General features: G+C 42.2%; 1 protein-coding gene across 4 annotated transcripts in view; it reads left to right on the top strand.

The window, feature by feature from the left end:
• LAMA1 (laminin subunit alpha 1) overlaps positions 1-23,625 on the top strand; it is a 187,567-nt gene that overhangs the window by 131,554 nt on the left and 32,388 nt on the right. For all 4 annotated transcript variants that reach the window (XR_010137560.1, XM_054537666.2, XM_024236118.3 and 1 more), the window contains exons 37-48: positions 4,738-4,948; positions 5,436-5,552; positions 5,679-5,842; positions 7,860-7,995; positions 8,503-8,596; positions 10,443-10,559; positions 12,731-12,913; positions 13,228-13,382; positions 15,002-15,145; positions 16,051-16,184; positions 17,872-18,022; positions 19,082-19,206. Coding sequence is in view for 3 of the 4 variants with exons in the window: in XM_054537666.2 (XP_054393641.2) it covers positions 4,738-4,948; positions 5,436-5,552; positions 5,679-5,842; positions 7,860-7,995; positions 8,503-8,596; positions 10,443-10,559; positions 12,731-12,913; positions 13,228-13,382; positions 15,002-15,145; positions 16,051-16,184; positions 17,872-18,022; positions 19,082-19,206 (1,731 nt within the window). In the remaining variant the exon portion in view is untranslated. The remainder of the gene's footprint in view (positions 1-4,737; positions 4,949-5,435; positions 5,553-5,678; positions 5,843-7,859; positions 7,996-8,502; positions 8,597-10,442; positions 10,560-12,730; positions 12,914-13,227; positions 13,383-15,001; positions 15,146-16,050; positions 16,185-17,871; positions 18,023-19,081; positions 19,207-23,625) is intronic.

The raw sequence follows: 23,625 nt of genomic DNA on the forward strand, positions 1-23,625 counted from the left end.
CTCCTCTGTGCCAGGGAGAGTGCCGGCTTCTCTTCTCACAATGTGTTCTGTGATCATCTCAGTCTTTCCAGGTAGGGGAGAATCCAGTTGGGGAAACTGAGGCCCAGGGACTATAAGTAACTTGCCCTATGTTAAGCCTCTGGGACAATATGAAACCTGACCACAAACCTGAATCTGAGTCTAAACCCTATTATTTTCCCACCCAGAACAAAAGGAAGTACCATTTGAGACCCAGTCCGTAAAAGATGGGCAGGTGGAATTTGGACAGTCAGAGACATCGAGGGCCTTTCAGGGGCGGGGAAACGAGATCTCAAGCTATCATAGGTGGAGAGCCATTGAGCGAGGGAACACTGGAGCCAAAGAAGCTCAGCTGAAGTTTGCATCGAATTTGAGAGGCAATGGGCAGTGGTGACAGAAGCCGAGGTGCGAACGTTAGTCCTGCAGCCCTGACTGCACACTGAGGCTTCGGCTGTGCTCTTCTCGGGCAGCTCCAACCAGGGCTTCCCAGGACCTGCCCACCCTGGAGGCGACGCCCCTGGGCTGGGCTCTGCTCCCTAACCTTCCTCAGCTCCCCACACATCTGAGTTGGTGGGGAGCATGTGAAGGATGGAGATTCCCAGGCCCACCCTGCAGATCCTAGAGAATCATTTTGTGGGGCTGTCCCCTCCTACCGTTACCCTTCTGAGGTCAGTTCATTCATTCATTCATTCAGCAAAGTGACCTGAACCCTGGTTGCAAGCATTGTGCCAGGAGTTGGGGACATACAGGGGAACAATAGAGCCTTTTGCCCGCTAGGAGCTCCTGGTCAATTTAGGGAAAGTTTATTTTCTGAATATGCACTTTAAATACAGTAAGAAAGTTTAAAATAGAGGTCAAATTTTCATCTATAGGATGATGTTACTATCTAAACCACAATCACATGAAATGATATAGTCCTTAATGACTTGAACAAGATTAACCACCAAAAACAACGAAACAAAAAACCCAGCACTCTTCATTAGCTTCTTCTAGCAAAATTGACAGAGGAAACTGGTGTTTCTCAAGCTATGTGCCTCTATAACACTAGTGTCGCATGAACTCCTAGGCAGATTCCTTGAACAAATATTAACCTTCCTAGGATCTGCAAGGCGGGCCTGGGACTCTCCATCCTTAACAAGCTCCCCAGCAACTCAGACGTGTGGGGGGCTGAGGAAGGTTAGGGAGTGGTGCCCAGCCCTGGGGCACTGCCTCCAGAGTGGGTGGTTCCTGGGAAGACCTGGTTGGAGAGACCTGAAAGGAGTGGGGGAGGCAGGGCCAGCCCCCACCCCCACCTGTTCCCCTCAGTGCCTCCTGACCCTCCCTTACTGGCGAGGGCCTCTAGGACCCCTTTCTCTGTCACTGCCCTTCTGATTTCACTTGGAATAAAGTTATTAATAAGATTGCTGATCTCTCTAATTTGTAAGTTAAAATATTACTAAAGAGACCTTTTATTTTAAAAATCAAGAGTTTAAAATGTATTCTCTGGCCTCCACTTTCTGATTTTCCATAGATAATCCCTATATATACGCCATTTCAAAATACATGGATTATTTTAGGAATTATCTGCTTTTTAATTATAATTCTTAAAAAATTGGTGGTTCATGCTGAAGCATGGCAATTGTATAGATGAGAAGTTTAGCACACAGACTGATTGCTTTTCATGCTGGGTTGGGGGTCTCCAGAACTAACACCACATTCAGAGTTTCACCAGGACCCCCAGGATTCAGCATATAACTGTACTTATGGCTAAGATTTATTAAGGAGGTCCAGCCAAATGGAACAAAAGGACACAGCAGAGTCTGGAGAAATCCGTGAAGTCCTCTCCCCATGTGGGATCCCAGAGAGCACTCTTCCCCCAGCAAGAAAAATGCAGCAACATGTGTGTGATGTTTCTGCCCAGGGAAGCCTGTCAGAGATGCAGTATCCAGGGATTTTGTTGGAGCTGTACTGGTAGGCACCCTCTGCCTAGCACATAGCAAAAGTCGACTCCCAGAAGGAAAGCAGGTGTTCAGCATAAACCATGTTGCTTGCACAAACAGCCCAGGTAGTGAGCTACTCTTAGCAGTTAGGGATCAGTGGGAACGCAGCCCACCTCGCCAGCAGGCCTTTCAAAGGAGAGCAGACGCCAGCCTGCCACGTTGACTCTTTACTGCACACTTCGGATTATTGTTTGTGGCTGTTTTTCAAGTGATTTCCGTGCTGGTATCTCAGACCTATTAAAAGATTTTTTTTTTTTTTAATTGAGACGGAGTCTCCTCTGTCTCCCAGGTTGGGGTGCAGTGGCGCGATCTTAGCTCACTGCAGCTTCCACCTCCCGGGTTCAAGCAATTCCCCTCCTCGGTAGCTGAGTAGCTGGGATACACAGATCCTGAGTAGCTGGGATTACAGGCACCCAACATCATGCCCAGCTAATTTTTGTAATTTTGTATTTTTGTAGAGACAGGGTTTCACCATGTTGGCCAGGCTGGTCTTGGACTCCTGACCTCAGGTGATCTGCCCACCTCGGCCTCCCAAAGTGCTGGGATTACAGGTGTGAGCCACTGCGCCCGACCAAAGATACGTCATTAAAGAAGCACATTCCAAGACATAGTGTCTACTAAGGAGAGACAAGTTCTGTACTGCAGGTCTTCTCGAAGCTTTTAGTACGTTGATGCACATCAGCAGCCCCGTGGAGGATCCGGCTACATTTCTTTCACCCTGGAATATTTGTTCAAGGAATCTGCCTGGCAGTTCATGGGACATTGGTGTTGTAGAGGAACATAGTTTGAGAAACACCAGTTTCCTCTGTTAATTTTGCTAGAAGAAGCTAATGAAGTGCTGAGTGGGGTTTTTTTGTCGGTTAATCTTGTTCAAGTCATTGAGGACTATGTCATTTCACGTGATTGTAGTTTAGATAGAAGAGTCATCTTGTAGATGAAAATTTGGCCTCTATTTTGAGCTTTCTTTTTTCTCTTTTTGAGACACGGTCTTGCTCTGTCACCAGGCTGGAGTGCAGTGGCACAATCTCAGCTCACTGCAACCTCCACCTCCCAGGCTCAAGTGATTTTCCCACCTCAGCCTCCTGAGTAGCTGGGACTACAGGCATGCACCACCATGCCAGGCTAATTTATTTTAAATTTTCTTAGAGAGATATCTTATTTAATAATAAGGAATAATAGATTCATGATCAGACATTAGAAATATATTGGGTTTATTCGTGTTTTCTTATGTATGTGTTTTAGTTCTTGTTGCCTGCTCATAATGCAACGTCTTTATTATCATTAAAAATTATAAGTCCTGATGTTATTCTAATAATGTCAGAGTTCAAATTTATAACCTTGAAAAATGTTTTTGGTCGTGCCTTAACCCAGTGACCTGACACCTGTGAAAGCTGAGGGTGGTTTACAGGGCATTCTCCATAGAATTTTTCAAAGTTGTCCGGAAAAATTAAAATGAAGAGTTAATAGGATATACTCCACCACTGCAAGGATTTGTAGCATGAAATTTTATTATTCTATGCAGCTATAAATTCAAAATTGATTTAAATCAGCAATTTGATGGCATATTTATAAAGACATAGGAAAAAAATCTTTTGATATTCTAAAGCTTGCATTTATCCATGGTACAAATCATATCTTTTTGTCAATTTGAATTTGAAAGCTTTTATGAAATCTGTTTCTTCTTAACTAGCTGCAGAAAATCCTTTTATCATATATATAAATTGGTAAATTCTTAACAAATCACTGAATAGCCTTCTTTCAATTTCTTGCTGTATTATATATAATGAAAGACTGCAGTTCCCATCAACACAGAATGTTGTCTCAATTTCCTGAATCCAGATTCATGGAGGTGATCTTTTTTAATTCCATTACTAAAATGTATTAGAAAGTTTAAGTGTTCGGATTCCCACAAAGCCCACTGGACCCAAGTTTACCAGGAAATTTGGGGAGGTGGGGTTTAATGAGCTTCATCATTTATAAAATCATCAGAGCTGATAAAAGAAGTAAAGCTTTGGGCCGGGTGCGGTGGCTTATGCCTGTAATCCTAGCACTTTGAGAGGCCGAGGCAGGCGGGTCACCTGAGGTCAGGAGTTCGGGACTAGCCTGGCCAACATGGTGAAACCCAAACCCCGTCTCTACTAAAAAAAAATTAGCTGGGCGTGGTGGCAGGCGCCTTAATCCCAGCTACTTGGGAGGCAGAGGCAGGAGAATCGTTTGAACCTGGGAGGCGGAGGTTGCAGTGAGCTGAGATCAAGCCATTGCACTCAAACCTAGGGGATAAGAGCAAGACTTCTCTCAAAAAAAAAGAAGTAAAGCTTTGAAAGCTTCAAGCCTTGTGCCTGCTTGTAGTCATCCTAACCAGCTTAACTTGAAATACACATGAGATGAAAGGTCACTGTGCCTGTACATTTCAGCAAACTATATAGGAACATGGAACATCACTGTGCACTTGTAAAAGTACCGTTTACTTCCTGGCATGAATAAATGTATCTGTGAGATGCAACACTAAAAAAAAAAAAAAAAAAAAAAAAAAGACAATTTGTTAAGGATAAAATATAAACCTGCCATACCTGTAGCTATCTTAGAAAAATTGTTTCCATTCTTAAGAAGTTATGACATATCACTTACAATTTCAAAAAGAGACTAGGCATAAATATGTAAAATTTTTTTCCACTATTATTTCAGAGATAGGAGCTTTGTTGTTCATTTACTTACTATGTGAACCATTCATATTTATCAGGGCTGCTGAAGATTTAGTGTCACAAATTCAGGAAAATTACCAGAAGCCGCTGGAAGAATTGGAGGTATTGAAAGAAGCAGCAAGCCACCTCCTTTCAAAGCACAATAATGAACTAAAGGCGGCTGAGGCGCTCGTGAGGGAAGCTGAGGCAAAGATGCAGGAAAGCAACCACCTGCTGCTCATGGTCAATGCTAATCTGAGAGAATTCAGTGTGAGTCTCACTCGCTCTCTCCTTCTCAATTAGAACGGGTAACAAAATACTCCAACATAAGCAATTAAAAGTGAGCCCTGGCCTGGCTGGGTGGCTCACGCTTGTAATCCCAGCACTTTGGGAGGCTGAGGCAGGCAGATCACGAGGTCAAGAGATCGAGACCATCTTGGCCAACATGGTGAAACCCCGGTCTCTACTAAAAATACAAAAATTAGCTGGGCGTGGTGGTGCGTGCCTGTAGTCCCAGCGACTCGGGAGGCTGAGGCAGCAGAATCGCTTCAACTTGGAAGGTGGAGGTTGTAGTGAGCTGAGATCATGCCACTGCACTCCAGCCTGGCAATAGAATGAGACTCCATCTCAAAAAATAAAAATAAAATAAAATAAAAGTGAGTCCCGTGCACTAACTTCTGCACGTAGCATTAGGCACCAAAGGTCAGAAGCAGAGTTGCTTTTATGAAGTATCCTTAAAATGCCATTTCTGCTGCAGGATAAAAAGCTACATGTTCAAGAAGAACAAAATCTGACCTCAGAACTCATTGCCCAAGGAAGAGGATTGATAGATGCTGCTGCTGCACAAACAGATGCTGTACAAGATGCTCTAGAGGTAAATTACAACTCAGCATGGCCACAATACAGTTTTTAAAGAATCTTCACACATCTCATCTATATGCACACATATCTGTTATTAAATAGATGTGCATATATTTACAATATTAATTTCTCCATGTAGCACTTAGAGGATCACCAGGATAAGCTACTTTTATGGTCTGCCAAAATCAGGCACCACATAGATGACCTGGTCATGCACATGTCCCAAAGGAACGCACTCGACCTGGTCTACAGAGCTGAGGACCATGCCGCTGAGTTCCAGAGACTAGCAGATGTTCTGTACAGGTAGGAGCATGCCTTTGTGGGAATTCAAGAGCTTGCAGTCTATTGATCAGAGAAAACAAAGATGGATGTTGCTATCACAGTGATGGGTCACTCTTCCTTTGTGTAAAAATGAGCACTCCTGTTTTATTTACCTGGCAAGTTGGATTCCCTCGTGTCTGCTAACGTAGTTTACCATTGGTCTACATATATGGTGGGAAAATGCAAATAACAGGACAAGACTTAAAACACATAATATGCTACAGTATAATATTAATATAATAAAACACATATTATGCTACAGTATCAAGCCATCAAGGCTTTATTAAGCACCTACTGAGTGCTCAGGGCTTTGTTAGGTTGCAGGTGGGACAGAATGAGGTTATTAATTTCTTTACAGATCTTGCCTTTTTGGAGTTTATTATTTGGTTGGAGGATGTGGCTGCCCACTCTCTACCTATAGAAGTGTTGGGAGTCTCTTTTCCAATCCCTGAGAGATACCACCTCCAATTATTTTCTACTGCCTGAAAGTCTGCCATTGTAATACAATTACTTTAACTTGTATTTTTTGGATATTTAAAAAATATGTACTCAACTTGCTAAAAATGCCTTTAAATGAGAAGCATAATTTTAGCCAGCCGTTTCAAACTTGTCTGCACATTGGAATCACCTGGGGGAGCTTCTTAAGCCACCGATGCCTTTGTCCCTTAGCTGCCTTCCCCCCAAAGGTTGTGAGTTAATGGGTCTGGGATGTAGGGTTTTGTGATTTTTTTTTTTTTTTAAACGCTCAGGTGATTCTAATGTGCAGCAAATGTGGGAACCAAAGTTTTAGGTGTTATCAGTGATTTACATAATACTGTGAGTTAATTGGTAAATTTCTTCTTTAAAATTTGCTATGCATCATGGGTGACAAGTGTGACCACACTGGGAAGATGTATGTTCTTGTGTGTGCATGTTCTGTGGAAGGGGAAACATGCATGTCTCCTTATTGGAAAAATGCTGACATAAAAGATTAGTTCACACAACAAAAGCAATTAAAAATCATATAAGATAGAATATTGCATAAATTATGTGCTAAATTGAGTACTGCTTCCTAATATGTCTTAGGGATCAGTAGTGGAAAATGGCATTAGATACCAGCTTCTCTCTTCTCATCAGTTTTCATCATTTCACCCAAAGAGAAAAAAATATTCTGACTCCATACCTAGCTAAAACAAAATCTTTACTACTTCATATGAGTAGTAGAAGCAATTTGTGGTGATAACACAAAGTTAAATAATTATCTTTTATTTATAAATCACAGAATTTCGCCAGTCCAATAGTAACAAACAATAACTGCTAATATTCGGTCTGGGAATTGCCCGACTCAATAACCTTGGAAAGAAAATGAAATGAGTTACTCAGCAGGCAAAGATGTGCCCATTGCCAGACTTTATTTTCAAGACAGAGAGCACTGGATGACATTGTGCCATTACCAGTTACCAAGTTCCTAAGCAATGTGTGCACTTGTTAGAATGATGTTCAGCTGATTGAAATATTAGCTGATCTTCCTCCAAAATCTCTAGTGAATTTTGTAAAATTGTCGTATGCCATTTGAAGGATAAGATTCAGTGGCCTCAGGTATGCTTAGAAACACTTCTTGGAGGTTACCAAGTATGTTGCAGGGAGTTTATAACCAATGCAAACATGCAGTGGCGCCCTAGACATGCACAGGGGATTGGAACAGAGATTGAGGAATGCTGAGGGCAGCTGGTGGAAAGTGATGAATGGTCGTCTAAGGGAAACAGCAATAGTCTCTTCTTGGGTATTAATTAAATAGCAGTTCTGAGTGTTATTATGGCAAAGTGGCTACGGCTTCTCAAAGATTACTTTTGAAGTTACATGGGAACCCATAGGTTGTTATTTTTTTATGGATGATACTCTTCTAAGGGGAAAGAAGATAGGAGGCTTTCAAAACTAGTAGGCGTTTATGATTTTTGTGAGTGAATCGGCAAGTTTGATTTAGTTTATCATAACGTATCTAAATATGCTGCTTTGATAGTGGCCTTGAAAACATCAGAAATGTGTCCCTGAATGCCACCAGTGCAGCCTATGTCCATTACAACATCCAGAGCCTGATCGAAGAATCGGAGGAACTGGCCAGAAATGCTCACAGGACTGTGACTGAGACGAGCCTGGTAGGAAACGTCGTGGCTTCTTTTTCTGGGCTCTGTGGGAGATTTTTCTGTATCGGGTTTGAGCAGAGATTCAGTGGCCCCAATTTCTGCCCATTAACATTCTTTTTGGTGGAATCTGTTTCTGGCTTCTGTCATCATATGATCTGTGTTTTAATTTTTTAAGGTCATAAATACTTCTTTTTACAGACTAGAAACCAGTGTGGCGATGAGAACAATCTCACATTTCCTTGCGCTAAAAATGATAATGCTACTTGATATCTACTGGAGACATTTTTCTATAACCATGGTGAAAATCTTTATTGAATGGCTGGTTTCCTTCCTTATCTACTTAAAAATGTCTTTGTCTTCTCTTGCCTCAGCCATTTTAAATTGTCCCTACCTGGTACCTGGCTGACTTTCTTGCCGGGAATGTGTCTGGGGGCTACTCTGATGGAGTCACTTCCTCTATCCCCAGCAGGACTCCACCCTGCCCTGCTCTCACCATGCTTAAGTGGTTCTGTTTTCCAGCTCTCAGAATCCCTTGTCTATAATGGGAAAGCGGCCGTGCAGCACAGCTCCAAATTTCTAAAAGAAGGCAACAACCTCAGCAGGAGGCTTCCAGGTCAGTATGTGGCTCGGACGGTGTAGACAGGCAGAGTGAGCGTGAGCGTCTCGCTGAGCAGCCTCTAAGAATGTTCTCCTTGCATGCAGCAACTTGAAGCTTAGCATTTCTGTGTCCCATTTATATTCCAATTTCCTATCATACAAATTTTCCTATCGTATAAACTTCCTATCATATAAACTTCATATAATTTGGCATTTTTATTCTAGTGATATCTGTTCCTTTATTGTGCCGTCATCGCTATCTTTAACCTGTCCTTAATCCTCCACTCATTGCCTTAGCTTGGAGCCTTCACTGTTCTTCCTAGTGTCTGTTGGGTTATCTTTGATTGCGTGTGCTCCTCTAGTTTTTCCTTGAGGAGATGTATTATGCTTGATATTTCTTTTACCTTTCTCATGGGACTAATATCATGTTAGACTCATGGTAGGTTCTCATTTAATAATTATTAAATTAAGTCCTAATTGATTTAGCCATTTTTCAAAAAATACCTACGCAGTTTAGTTTGTCCTAAAGTTTCAAGAAACTGTAAGAGCAATCCATTCAATAAACATGAACCAAAGTGGCAGCAGGAATCTGTTATGTAAGAGAAACTATGTAGGCCTACAATTTTTTATAACAAATAGTGTGCTTTCCACCTTAATATATTCTAATAGATCAAAAATACCAAGATTTCTGGAGGAGTAAATAGTGGGCCAGGCACACAGCTCAAACCCTTTACAGGTGACCTACTTCCGAGTCTAACACTGGATCCTTCCACAGCTGTCTGAACTAAAGGCTTGGATATGTACATAATTTTTTTTTCTCATTGAGTGACACAGTTTAAAATTTATGTTGTCATCTCACAGTATCGAAAATGCATAATGTGTTGATGGGCTGTAATTTCAGTCTGTACGACTAGAGGTACTTCATAGGTAGTGAAATTGGGAGCTTGCTGGCAATTAAAATTTCACGTTTTAACCATGTGCTCAAAATCCAAATGTGATTGTATGTTATGAACAGAAATTTTAAAAGTAAAAGCTGTGATCAAACTTGAGAAGGAGGTTGAGTTGAGTTCCAGTTGGGTGGCCAGAAGGGAATAGAAGGGGGTGGAGGATTGGCCAGAGATGCAGGTGGGAGACTGTGAGGAAGACTCCCAGGTAGGAGCCCACCTTAGGGGTTTTACAACCCAGAGGAGAAAGGTGGCCAACATTCAGATGGGAATAGAAAGTTAGTGTGTCTGATTAAGACTGAGTGACTTAAACACAGCTCTTCATCCTTGAGCTCTAGTAAAATTGGACATGAAATTTAAGTAGAAATATTAGTGAAAAAGTCAACAAGCAAAGTAGAGAAAATGATTGAGCAAGCTAGAAACACATTCTTAATTTCTTTCTTTTTTTTTTTTTGAGATGGAGTCTTGCTCTGTCGCCCAGGCTGGAGTGCAGTGGCTCAATCTCAGCTCACTGCAAGTTCCACCTCCCGGGTTCACGCCATTCTCCCACCTCAGCCTCCCAAGTAGCTGGGACTACAGGCGCCCACCACCGCGTCCAGCTAATTTTTTTTTTATTTTTATTTTTAGTAGAGTCGGGGTTTCACCGTGTTAGCCAGGCTGGTCTCAATCTCCTGACCTTGTGATCTGCTTGCCTCGGCCTCCCAAAGTGCTGGGATTACAGGCGTGAGTCACCGTGCCCAGTCCACACTCTTAATTTCTATAATGGATGGTGCTCAGTCTTGCTGGAAAAACTGTCAATATTGGGAATCTCTTTAGAAAGCTATGAATTCTGTAGATGGTCAAGAATGATAAAGCTGTTGCCTAGGTAACTTTTTAGTAGGCTAACCTGAAAGGAAACATTTTTCTCCCTTTAAATAGGTATTGCATTGGAACTGAGTGAATTGAGAAATAAGACAAACAGATTTCAAGAGAATGCTGTTGAAATTACCTGGCAGACCAATGAATCACTCTTGATACTTAGAGCAATTCCTGAAGGTAAGTGGAAAGGACTTTCTTCTGTAAATAATGTCTTCTCATTGTAAAAGCATCACTCAGGAGCATAAGGAAGTCCTGCCTCAAGACTGATCAAGGCTTTAGCTCAAAAATGAGACTAAGATTGGCAAAATTTTTACTTGCAAAGGAATATGATTTAGAAATTAAAATCATTGGTTTTTAAAATAACATCACAATACTTGCATCAAGCTACTTATAGTCTTAAAAGCAGAGACTGCATAGTATCATCTGAATTGCTTACTTTTGAAATGGGCTTGACACATTGCTTAGAGGAAGAAGGACCATTGAAAGAGGTCAGCAAGTAAAGAAGCTGGAATGTGCTTTACCTGCTTAAGGGGAAGATACCAGATTCATTATCAGTGTGGCAAACTGAAGACTGCTTGCTTGGCCATCTTCCTTAGTAAGGCAGTAAAACATTAGGCTCACTGATCACTTTAATACTGATGGTTTAGAAATGTAGTATTCATGAAATTTTTTGGGAGATCTACAGTAATTTTATTGTAACAGAGAAACCAGGCTGCAGTAAGTCTACATGATTAGAGCAGATGGTGGTTCTTTCCAGTGGGTGAAGCCTGAACCCGGCTAGCAGCACACATTTTTTGAGACAGAGTCTCGCTCTGTCGCCCAGGTTGGAGTGCAGTGGCGCGATCTCGGCTCACTGCAAGCTCCGCCCCCGGGTTCACACCATTCTCCTGCCTCAGCCTCCCGAGTAGCTGGGACTACAGGCACCCACCACCGTGCCTGGCTAATTTTTTGTATTTTTAGTAGAGACGGGGTTTCACCGTGTTAGCCAGGATAGTCTCGATCTCCTGACCTCGTGATCCGCCCGCCTTGGCCTCCCAAAGTGTTGAGATTACAGGCGTGAGCCACCGCACCCGGCCTAAAATTTTAAAAAGGATAATTTAAGTGTAATAGAAATGAATTGTGCTGCACCTCAAACTTCTCTTTTGTTCTTTTGTTGTTTTTTACTTTTAAAATTTCAATTGTTTTATAGAGACCATGTCTTGCTATGTTGCCCAGATTGTCCTTGAACTCTTGCCCTCAAGCGACCCTCTTGCCTTGGTCTCCCAAAGTTCTGGGGTTACAAGTGTGAGCCACTGTGCCTGTCCTCCTTTTTTTCTTAATAAGCATCTTTTGAAAAAGTCTTATAAAGTGCTCAAAGGAGCACTTTAAAAGTGCTTTAAAGCCATTAAAAACAGGAAGCCCCAAAGTCCTGTCTGCAGGGTTTCTGTTTGTAAGCATGGAAGTTACCTGGGGAAACTGGGCATGCTGCCTTGGGCTTACTTCTTACCTTGAAACAATGGAGCATTTTCTGAACTGGAAGATTTTTTTTCCTTTTTTTTTTTTAATAAGGATGCCATGGTGTATTTTGACTAAATGCTTAATAACATTTTTATTTGAAAATAATTTCGAGCTTACAGAAAAGTTGCAGGAAAAGTAAAAAGGCCACTTGTATGCCCTTTTTCTAGCTTTTTCTGCTGTAAATGTTTTGCCCCACTTGTGATTAAATGCTTCGAAAATGAATGATAGTGTCTTTTAAAAATCCTCACCCAGATTTTCTAGAATAACTGAATTCCAATTTACCTTGAGTGGCTGTTTGGGCTTTATTCTGCTGTTACTTCTAGCAGCCAGTTGATGCTATGGGCAAATACCTCTTCCTTTAACTTAAGACATTCCCACCTTAGCTGCAGACCTAGGATCCAAATCCTTATTATCCAGACATGAAAGGAGGTGGAGAATATGTTTCATGAAGCTGAGAAGGGGGTGATGGAAAAGGACCCAAATAAAGAAGTTCAGCTTATTAACATGTAAGACACAGATCACACAGCGATTGGCCATTACTTTTGTGATCTCATTGTGTATTGAAATCATATTCCAGAGAAGTATTAATAAAAATTATTTCATTTGTCCCTAAAAGGGGATAGTAGAGCATATGATATGCAGCTTTAATATTGCCATTAGAAACAAGAAGCTCTTAGGTCATGGACCACTGCCCAAAAGAAAAAAAAGCAAACAGGCAAGCCTCAGTTTGTGTTCAGCATCAGTAATATGACAATAATATATTTCTGTGCGAAATTACATTTGTTGTCATTTTATTCTTTTCTGTGTTTGTAACCACCAAAAGTGCATGCTTGTATATACATTTATTTTAGGTATAAGAGACAAGGGAGCCAAAACCAAAGAGCTGGCCACGTCTGCAAGCCAGAGCGCGGTGAGCACGCTGAGGAACGTTGCGGGGCTGAGCCAGGAGCTGCTGAACACATCTGCCAGCCTGTCTAGGGTCAACACCACATTACAAGAGACGCACCAGCTTCTGCAGGACTCCACCATGGCCAGTATGTCAGTGCCCTTCCTTCCAGTCGTGACCGTCTGCATCATGCAGATGTGGAGCTAGCTAAGCACACAGTGGTGCGTTGTTCACAACATTCCTGAAAAGTAGAAGTATGCTAACATCTGGATTAGCCTTTATTAAGAGAAGGGCCTTGGGCAATGCATGCTACTGGTGCAGTTTTCATCTTTGTACCAAAATGTCATGGATTTGATTATTAGGGTGTTGTTTTACCGAGTGCATTGTTAATGGACAATTAATTATCTTGTTTTTCCCTCTCCCCAACTTTCTTGCCACCCCTTGCCTTCTTGTATTTGTTAGCTCTGTTGGCTGGAAGAAAAGTCAAAGATGTGGAAACTCAAGCCAACCTTTTGTTTGATCGGTTGAAGCCTTTGAAGATGTTAGAGGAGAATCTGAGCAGAAACCTATCAGAAATTAAACTGTTGATCAGCCAGGCCCGCAAACAAGCAGCTTCTGTGAGTTTGGGGCCCCGTGGCTTTCATGACTGGGCTCTGAGTCATGTGGGGTCCCAGGGAATTCATGCAGACATGGCCCTCAGTCACACTGTGCCCCTTAGGACTTCCAAAGACCCAGATCCCAATAATCTGGGCTTCCTCATAGCCCTGTCTTGGTATATTTAAAGCCAATAACTAGCTTCATTTTCTTTGAGTTCTGCTTTTGTTCAACATGCTTCAAAATGTTGTTAGCAAAGAGATTTCCATGTCTTTATGGAGATTTATCGTTATAGACTAAATTTAAAAGTATTAGCCTGGACAGTGCGGAACATGTCAAATCTATGTGTTAACATCACTCTATGGGTTGCATATGGTGTTATTTCTTCATTTTACCAACTTAGTTTTAATAATACAAGTATTCTTTAAAATGTTTGTGTAGTATGGGCCTCCTCCTTGAGGTGTCTGAGAAAACAGTTTGTATGCAACGAAGGCTGCACAAATCCAGGTCACTAAATGCCTGAGGCACTGGACTCCTTGAGCAGTTCACACGTGAGAAGATGTTTTACCCATGGCACATGCCACTGGCTGTGCCCTAAGGGACAAAGTTTCCTTTTGAGAGAATGTGCAGTCATCATGTGATTGGGGACTTCGAGAGGATGAATGCAGCCTCTGGGTTTGCATTTGTCCACCTGAGGCTTTCTAAGGAAGAGAAAGGAGCACAGGGCTCTGTCTTTTCCCCTCATCTATCGTTGCTATTGGAAAAGGAATGTTGGTTTCCATGAGCTCTGGCTTGCATCTGTTTCAGTTACAATTGCTAAATAAATATAGGCTGGGCATGGTAGCTCACACCCATAACTCCCACAATTTGGGAGGTTGACAGAGGGGATTGCTTGAGGCCGGGAGTTTGAGATGAGCCTAGGAAACATAATGAGATCCTGTCTCTACTAAAAAAAATAATAATAATAACCAGGCTTGGTGGTGTGAACCTGTAGTCCCAGCTACTCAGGAGGCTGAGGAAGGAGGATTGCTCGAGCCTAGGAGTTCAAGGCTGCAGTGAGCTATGATCACGCCACTGCACTCCAGCCTGGGCAACAGAACAAGACCCTAAATAAATAAATAAATAAATAAATGTAAGCCCAAGGAATGCTTCTTGATGCTATGGTTCATACCAAACTTAGACTCTTTAAGACTAATGTAAGATACATATGCAAAGAATTACTAGTCAAAGAAATATGTAGTAAGTGCAATCATTGCTCTATAAATATCTGCTGAGTGAATAAATATATTACCTCTCCATTTATTCACCAGATGATTATCAAATATCCTCTTTGTGTCAGGTGGAAAGATTCCAAGGTGATAAGATCCTTGTCTTTAAGGAATTAAGTCTTATGTGAGCAAGACAGTTTCCTATATAAAATAACTTATTAAAAACTAACACTGATTTTCTCATATTTAAACACTTAATGAAATCATTTTTATTACCATCTGATATGTCACTTCATGAAACATGAACCATTGTGTATTATCAAGAGATAACCTGCCTCAGTGAAAATTCATTACAGAATAGCATTGTTGAGCTGCTGGTGAGCTGCCAGTGTGTGTCACTAAATGATGGGGACACTTTCATTTTCCTTCTACAGATTAAAGTCGCTGTGTCTGCAGACAGAGATTGCATCCGGGCCTACCAGCCTCAGATTTCCTCTACCAACTACAACACCTTAACACTAAATGTTAAGACACAGGAACCCGATAATCTTCTCTTCTACCTCGGTAGCAGCACCGCTGTAAGTTATGGACCTTCGGAAAGCAACACTGAATCTTTTATGCACTTCTAGATTTTTCTGAATTTTCACTTATTTGGCAAAAAAAAAAAAAAATAGGCCTTAGTGAAATCTCTAAATCTCCCATAGGGACTAACCTTTGTTAAAATGGTAGCATTAGATTAAAAATGAACAAACTACCAAATGGAATGCCTGTGAGAAGGAAAGTGACATTTCTGAAGGATGCCATCTTAATTGCAAGCCTTGGGGATGGAACTATTTTGTGATTCCCCCATTGACGCCTGGAGTGACTGAGTATCAGAATTGTCAAGGTTCTGTTGGGTTTTTCTTGCCAAGGATTCCAGTGGTCTCCAGATGGCAAGTGCCTATGAAAGGTCTTTGATACCTTGGCTGTGCCAGTGAGAACAGGTCAGAAGCCTGGGGTGTGTAGGGCAGAAAATGTTAACAAGCACATATAGTATCTGAAATGTCTTCAGGAGATCAGATGCAAAGTGCATGCAAGTCTGTGACAGGGGTGGGACCTCATGGCTCTTGTCTTACTGCATATTTCACATCCATTTCTTACCTCGGAGACTGGGCAAGTGAGCAAGCTCAGTGCCTTCCCTGGTGCTCCCTGTGGACTGCCTGTGACTCGCAGCGAATTTTCCTGGGCACTCTATGGGAGACATTGAGGAGGGCCATGCCAGGCACACAGGGAGGCGCTAATGTCCCCGGGGCTGTGAGTCATGCCTCAGCTCCAGGGAGGGGACCATTTCAAACAAAAGAAAATAGATTTGGGGGTTTTGCTTTTTATTTATTTATTTTTAAGAAAAGAGAAAACACCATAAGAATCGACTCTGTAAAGTGTTGTGGTGGTCGGCAAACAGTCCAGTGTGTAAACTGATCCCCGTTCATGCCCCGCCCCCCAGTCTGATTTCCTTGCAGTGGAGATGCGGCGAGGGAAAGTGGCCTTCCTGTGGGACCTGGGCTCTGGGTCCACACGCTTGGAGTTTCCAGACTTTCCCATTGATGACAACAGATGGCACAGTATCCATGTAGCCAGGTAGTAGAGAATGTTCTCTCAGAGCAGCTCTCTTTTTTAAAGTGTGTCTCATAAGTAGTTACATGCTTGTAACATCATATAATAGGCTTTGAAACTTCTGGAAAGTCAGATTATAACCAAACAATACTTGGTTTAGGTTAGCTGTAGAAATAAGCATTTGTGGCCAGTGGCTCACACCTGTAATCCCAGCACTTTGGGAGGCCGAGGCAGGCAGATCACCTGAGGTCAGGAGTTCGAGACCAGCCTGGCCAACATGGTGAAACCCCATCTCTACTAAAAATACAAAAATTAGCTGGGCGTGGTGGTGGGCGCCTGTAATCCCAGCTACTCAAGAGGCTGAGGCAGGAGAATTGCTTGAACCCAGGAGGCGGAGGTTGCAGTCAGTGGAGGTCGCACCACTGCACTCCAGCCTGGGCAATAGAGCGAGACTCCATCTCCAAAAAAAAAAAAAAAAGAAAGAAGCATTTGTTACAAGTGACAGAACTTCTTTTTTAAGGCTGAATAATAGTATTCCATTGTGTATTTGTGTATAAAACCACATTTTCTTTATCCATTCACACATTGGTGGTTAATCGGTTAATCATTCCACATCATATCCAAAAATCATAACAACATTTTGCACCTCAGAAGTATATACAGCTATAATTTGACAATATATAATAAAAATTAATTCAAAAAAAAGTTTTTTTAAAAACTTAAGGTTTGGATTTTTTTCTTACTGCAGGAGAGACAAACTTTGTTACCAAAATCAACAATCAGAAGAAGAAAAAACTGAAAAGCTTAGATTTACCTTTAGAATGCCTAAAATGTGTAAAAGTTCAGGTTACCTTTAGAGACCAGGCATGGTGGCTTACTCCTATAATCCCAGTGCTTCAGGAGGCCGAGCAACAAGGAGTTTGAGGTTAACCTGGGCAACATAGTGAGACTCTGTCTCTAAAAAAAATTAAAAATTTATCCAAGCACAGTGGTGTGTGCCTGTAGTCCTAGCCACTTGGGAGCTTCAGGCAGGGAATCGCTGGAGCACAGGAGGTCGATGCTGCAGTGAGCAATGATCACACCACTGCATTCCAGTCTGGGCGACAGAGCAAGACCCTGCCTCTAAAAAAGTTAAAAAATAAAGAATGTTACTTTTAGAAAGTCTACGTGTAAGGCAGCCAACCTGATAAAATTCCTCAGGGGAGAGGTGTAAGGTGTGGCATGGTAGACATTGCATGTGGGTGGCAGCACATTGCATGTAGACAAGGACAGAAAATAAGGATGCAAGTGGGGGGTGCATTTTCTTAAAATTCAGGCACAAAGCAAAATTCTTTCTAAAATCCTTCTTCAGAGGTAATCACTTTTGAGCAGCTTTAAGTATATGTTTTTACTTTTCTATAATATTATGGTTGGTTGGGATTTTTTTATTTACAAAATGGGATAATATTTACAGAGTAGACATATCTTGAGATACAGTTTAGCTCATCTCAAATGTTTTAAGCAGGGACACAACGTGATGAAATTTCTGTTTGGGAAGAGCTACTCTTGAAGATTTCGGGCAGTAGGGAAGACTGGAAGCCAGGAGGCCAGCAGGGGGTGCTGTTGCAGGGCCCTTGGGGAGAAGCAGATGGTGGGTGTGAAGGAAACAGGATTGTATGTGCGCCAGCTAGAAATTCTGAAAGTTTCTTTTGCAATTCTTTGTAACCCTTAGATTTGGAAACATTGGTTCACTGAGTGTAAAGGAAATGAGCTCAAATCAAAAGTCACCAACAAAAACAAGTAAATCCCCTGGGACAGCTAATGTTCTGGATGTAAATAATTCAACACTCATGTTTGTTGGAGGTCTTGGAGGACAAATCAAGGTAACATTCTGAAAGTTCTTCTGAACAGGACTGATTGGCTGATTTTACCTATATATAAAAGTCATGGGCCGGGCGTGGTGGCTCACGCCTGTAATCCCAGAACTTTGGGAGGCCAAGGCGGACACATCACCTGAGGTCCGGAGTTCAAGACCAGCCTGACCAACGTGGAGAAACTCTGTCTCTACTGAAAATACAAAATTAGCTGGGTGTGGTGGCGCATGCCTGTAATCCCAGCTACTCAGGCGGCTGAGGCAGGAGAATCACTTGAACCCCAGGAGGTGGAGGTTGCGGTGAGCTGAGATCGCGCCCTTGGGCAACAGGAGCAAAACTCCGTCTCAAAAAAATAAAAACATAAAAGCATATGTTGAGATGGTTGAATATATCCTAAGCAGATGAAGATGTTTCTGCTTTTGTTTTGCTTCCTGACAGTTCCTCTGCAGAGTTAGGCTGGTTTTGTACAGTAAAGGGTGATGCTTAATTAGTAGCATAAATGGAGAAAAAGCCAATGGCTCATCTTGCTGTTCGGGTTTCTTTCCCAGTGATGAACAGGAAATTCAGTGCTCCATGTTAATTTCTGTAAAGTTTCTTTATCTCTAGTCTAGCTCTAGTTAGCGGTTGATTAATACTAGTTAGTGTTTAGCAAAAAGCCCACCGTATTTATTTTATTTTATCAGTTCTCCTCTCACCAAATATAATTGCGTTTTTTGGACCTGGTTCAACGCTCTGAAGTGGGATTCTAGGTCTCAGGTCCAGCTGGGCCCTCACTACCAATCACATTCTTTGGCTCTCTGTTTTCTCACCCGTACAACACGATTTTCTCCATCAACCCTAGTCACTGAGATGATCTTTAAGATCCCGCCCAGTTGTTACTCATTCTAGGATTCCACTTCATAACTGGTAGGAAATCCAGTGATTACAAACTGGCCTTTTTCTAATGTTGCTGTCTCAAAATTTGTGTCTTAGATTGAAGCTCCCAGAGAGAAGTTTTGTGCACTTGGAGAATGTATTTTGCTTCGTCAGCTTATATATTGGTTATGTTTGTTTGCTTGTTTGCATTAGAAATCTCCTGCTGTGAAGGTTACTCATTTTAAAGGCTGCTTGGGAGAGGCCTTCCTGAATGGAAAATCCATCGGCCTATGGAACTATATTGAAAGGGAAGGCAAGTGCCGTGGGTGCTTTGGAAGGTAAGATGTCCTCATGGTTTAGCACATAGTATGTCATTCTGTTAACATCTGAGAAGTGCTGAAAGAATTTATTAATACATGCACATCAAGGAATAGAGTTTGTGATATCGCTGGTAGGTGTTTAGCTGCCAATTACAAAGCCATGCTTTTTCATATATTTATTGTCAAAAAAAATCCTGTGACATTGGTATAATGTAGATTATACTAATCTACATTATATTATTATATTGTCAGATGGTATAATGTAGATTAGTTACTGAGAGAAGCACGGGTATCATTTTTAACCCTTTAAAAAGAAGTGCTCTTTTTCCTATGTCTTGTATGCTTTGATCATGGATCATAAATCCTGAAAGTTTCAGACAATTTCTCGAACAACCTTCTGTCTCAGAGAGCCACAACCAAATCTTTATAAATCACTGTACATTTTTATTTTGAAAATATCTCCAAGGATAAGAATTTTTTCATGTGTGGTCAATTTTTACAGCTAAGTACTTTCCAATTCCGAGCCAAGTTCTATAATTCCAGAAATAAAATGCATTAGGAAATAGAGAAAAATGAGTATCTTTCTGCATATATTGATATAAAGGCATTCAATGACTTAACCTTACCAAGTGCAACATCTTCCCCCCAACCCATTATTTTATAACAAAATAACTGCAACTCCTTAAGTATATAAAACGTGTTTTCCATCACTTTAGTGATTAAGACATAAATTGCCTTTTTCCATTAGAGAAATGTAACGTCTGATATAATTTCTCTTGTCTAATGGGCTGCTCTGTCCAGATGGATATCTGCAATTATCCAGTGACAAGATCAGTTAAAGCAACTCACAGCACACTTAGAAACTCATGGGTGAATTTTTCATTTTGTCATTGTCAGGTCTGTAGTTTAAGCCTTCTCTTTTCCCCTCCCTTCGCTTGTTTAAAAAGTTAGGACCAGGCGGGCATGGTGGCTCATGCCTGTAATCCCAGCACTTTCGGAGGCCGAGGCGGGCGGATCACCTGAGGTTAGGAGTTCGATACCAGCCTGATCAATATGGTGAAACTCCGTCTCTACTAAAACTACAAAAATTAGCTGGGCATGGTGGCACATGCATGTAGTCCCAGCTACTCAGGAGGTTGAGACAGGAGAATTGCTTGAACCCGGGAGGCAGAGCCGAGATCATGCCACTGCACTCCAGCATGGGTGACAGAGCGAGACTCCATCTTAAAAAAAAAAAAAAGTTAGGACCAGAGGCTTGGTGATTGTAGCCTTAGGATTGAAAAAGAATATAGGGTTTGGAATCTTGAGTTTCTCAGACTTCTGGCCCAGGTCCCCCACCAAAATTTTCTTCCCTGACTTTGGATAATAAGTCTCTTCACCTCACTGAGGTTTGGTTTCTTTTTCCAGAAAAGAAAAATGATCATCGTTCTTGTCTTACCCACCTCTATAAATCATAGTGATGAACACACAACATGATGCATGTGAAAATGCTTTATAAACTGGAAACACTTTACCAGCCTTCACCACTGGTCTCCTACAGTGATATGGCTTTGCTTTGTAGGTAAATGTCACAGGATTTTTTTTTTTTGACAATAAACGTGTGAAAAAGCACGGCTTTGTAATTAGCAGCTATGATAAAAAATGCTGTTGCCTCGTGAGGTAATGACACACCCTGCTCTAGAACTTCAGTGGAATGGGCACCTGAATTCAGGCTCTCTGATCCGCCACTTTTTCCTTATTCTGTGTTTCCAGCAAGGAACTCTTCCAGGAATTTAGTAATTCTAACATGAAAAACACCCCGACCCCTAGACTCTGTCCCCTCCACTGACCCCAGATCATTAACCTCACTGTTAGAAAGAAAAATGGTTAACAGAAATTAAACATCTCTAGTATGAAAAAGTCCTCCTACTTTACCTGTGATGATATCCTCTATTTTCATCAGTCATTTCCAGAGGTATTTTGAAATCATTGACGTCAAGCTACAGCACTGAATGAACTGAATGATTTCCAGCTCTTCTTTTTTTGTTGGGATGAGGAAGTCAGCTTTTTCGGTGGTCACATGTTTTGTTCCCCTTGAAATACCTGGCCTGCCACTGGATTTCCACACACCCTGGACCTTTGGGTCAAAGATGCTGCCCTCCTGCCAACTCGAGACTGGCTCTTTGACGGAGGGCTGGCCACCCAGCTGAGTAGTAGAACCACATTGACTCATCAGCTCAACCAAACTAGGGTCTGATTAAATATGTTTTTCTGGGGACTGAACAAATCCACTGGCTATTCTTGTATTATATTGGCCAACATTTCCAAAAATACGTGTTTGTAACGAATACTAGTTTGGTGTAGGGTATTAATAGGTATTGTGTACTGATCATAAATGTTTGGGAAGCACTGAGTTAAAAAAAATAAGCATGTTTCTTGGCTGCGAGGCTATCGGAGCCTTTAATTAGCATTAATATGCTAACATGTATGGTAACCCTGTCCTGGGGAGAGGCTAGAGTTGCAGCATTTCCCAAACTCACTTGAGCTTGAACCCTTTTTGAAAAGGTACCTCTGGGTGAGGCTCACGCCTGTAATCCCAGCACTTTGGGAGGCCAAGGCAGGTGGATTGAAAAAGATTAGCCAGGCGTGGTGGCATGCACCTGTAGTCCCAGCTACTCCAGAGGCCGAGGTAGGAGGAGCACTTGAGCCCCTGCACTTCTGCCTGAGTGACAGAGTGAGATCCTGTCTCAAAAAAATAAAATAAAAATAAAAATAAAAAGTGCATCTGGAGTTGCTTCTGCTTCGTAAAACATATTTTGTGAAGTGCTGATATAGGCACAGACTGGCACTTTATGTCTGTTTGTAAATTAATTGAACCGTCTTCATTTTAGGTAACATCCCCCACTGCACCCCTTCTCCTGTTAGACAAAAACTGTAGTTCAAAGAGTTAATACCCTAATTCTAGTAACAATCCATTTTAGCAGACTTAGATTATAATTCCTTGTCCCTTTCTGTTTGTGTATAATTTGCCATTATTAAATCATTAGTGTAGCCCATCGATGTCCTCTAAATTTTTAAAAAATTTTTGACTGTTTACTCTTAAATGTGATTTATATTACCGAGTAAATGAATTGAAACTTTTTTATTCCTCTTTGAATATATTATTACACTTGTACATGGTGTCACTCTGTAATTATGAGCAGTCTCTTATATTCTCAAAGAATGCTACAAAATTAACCACTGATTCTAACAGTCCTCATCAAAATCAATATGGAAAACCCTTTATTTAATTAACAGGCATAATGCTTGTATTATTTACAAGTGGACATTGTGAGAGAGTGCTGGCTACGTGGCTGGCCTTTGACACGAGTCAGTCACCTGCGTTCCCGGCCCTCTGCTAAGTACCCGCCATGTCCACATACATCACACGTTTATGTCCTCAGACATCTCATGGTCCAGGGGAAAATGCCTGTATAGAAAGCAGAAAATGCTTGAGCTGTGGCAAGGGGCCAGAGCTGGAGAAGCAGCATCCCAAGCCCGGGCCAGGGTTATCTCACGCCCTCATGTGACGGCACCAGGGCATGCTAGTAGGTCAGCTCAGGATTATCCAAATCTCATGAGGGAGCCCTCAGAGGATCAGGGAGGTCTGGTGATTCTTCCAGACTCACGGGGCTGAGCGCTGGGGAGGGCGGACGCTCTCCTAATTGCAGGCTCCCACTTGAACCTGCGGGTGATGGTGGCATTTCCAAGGCTGGAACAGAGCTGTCCACAAAGTGCTGTGATGAACCGAGCTTTCATTTGTCCTGGGCCCTTGCCAAGGCAGGGACCCACTTGGGGAACAGGCACCTGGGCCGACTGTTGAGGCACATGTGCCTCTGGTCATAGTCTGGAAGCCGGCAGGGGCTCTGGGAGAAGTTCAGGGAAGTGACTGACATGGGGACAAGCCTTCGGTCATGTTCAGTAATCATTTCATTTGAGGTCCCCCTCTTCATGGCCACCTCACTCCAGCAGGCCCTGTTGAGGGAAAGAACCCAGTAGCAGAGCCCCCTCCTTCTTGAGAGAAGAGGGCTCACAGCCTCTGGGGAGGGAGAAAGCCCCCATGTTCTTGGGAGAGGAGGGCTCACGGGCTCTGGAGAGGGAAGGGCCATGCACTGAGGGCCAAGACAGATTTCTGGAGTTTTGTTTGAAACCTGGCTTTGTGATTTCTTGGGGTGTGTCCTTGAACAAGGTACTTTCATCTTTGAGGCCCAGCTTTTCATAGGCAGAAATGAGGACCGGCCCATCGAGGACTTCCGAACACCGCAGAATAATGAGATAAAACATCTGCTGTGTGCCAGTCACTGTTCTAGGAACTGCCTGGGGCAGCCCTCCCAGAGAGGTTTTATGGTTATCCCTGTTTTATAGCTGAAGGAAAGGGCACACAGAGAGGTTAGGTGAGTTTTTCAAGTTCACACAGCT

Source organism: Pongo abelii, chromosome 17, assembly GCF_028885655.2.
Source record: "Pongo abelii isolate AG06213 chromosome 17, NHGRI_mPonAbe1-v2.0_pri, whole genome shotgun sequence".
In the NCBI taxonomy this organism is placed as follows: Eukaryota; Metazoa; Chordata; class Mammalia; order Primates; family Hominidae; genus Pongo; species Pongo abelii.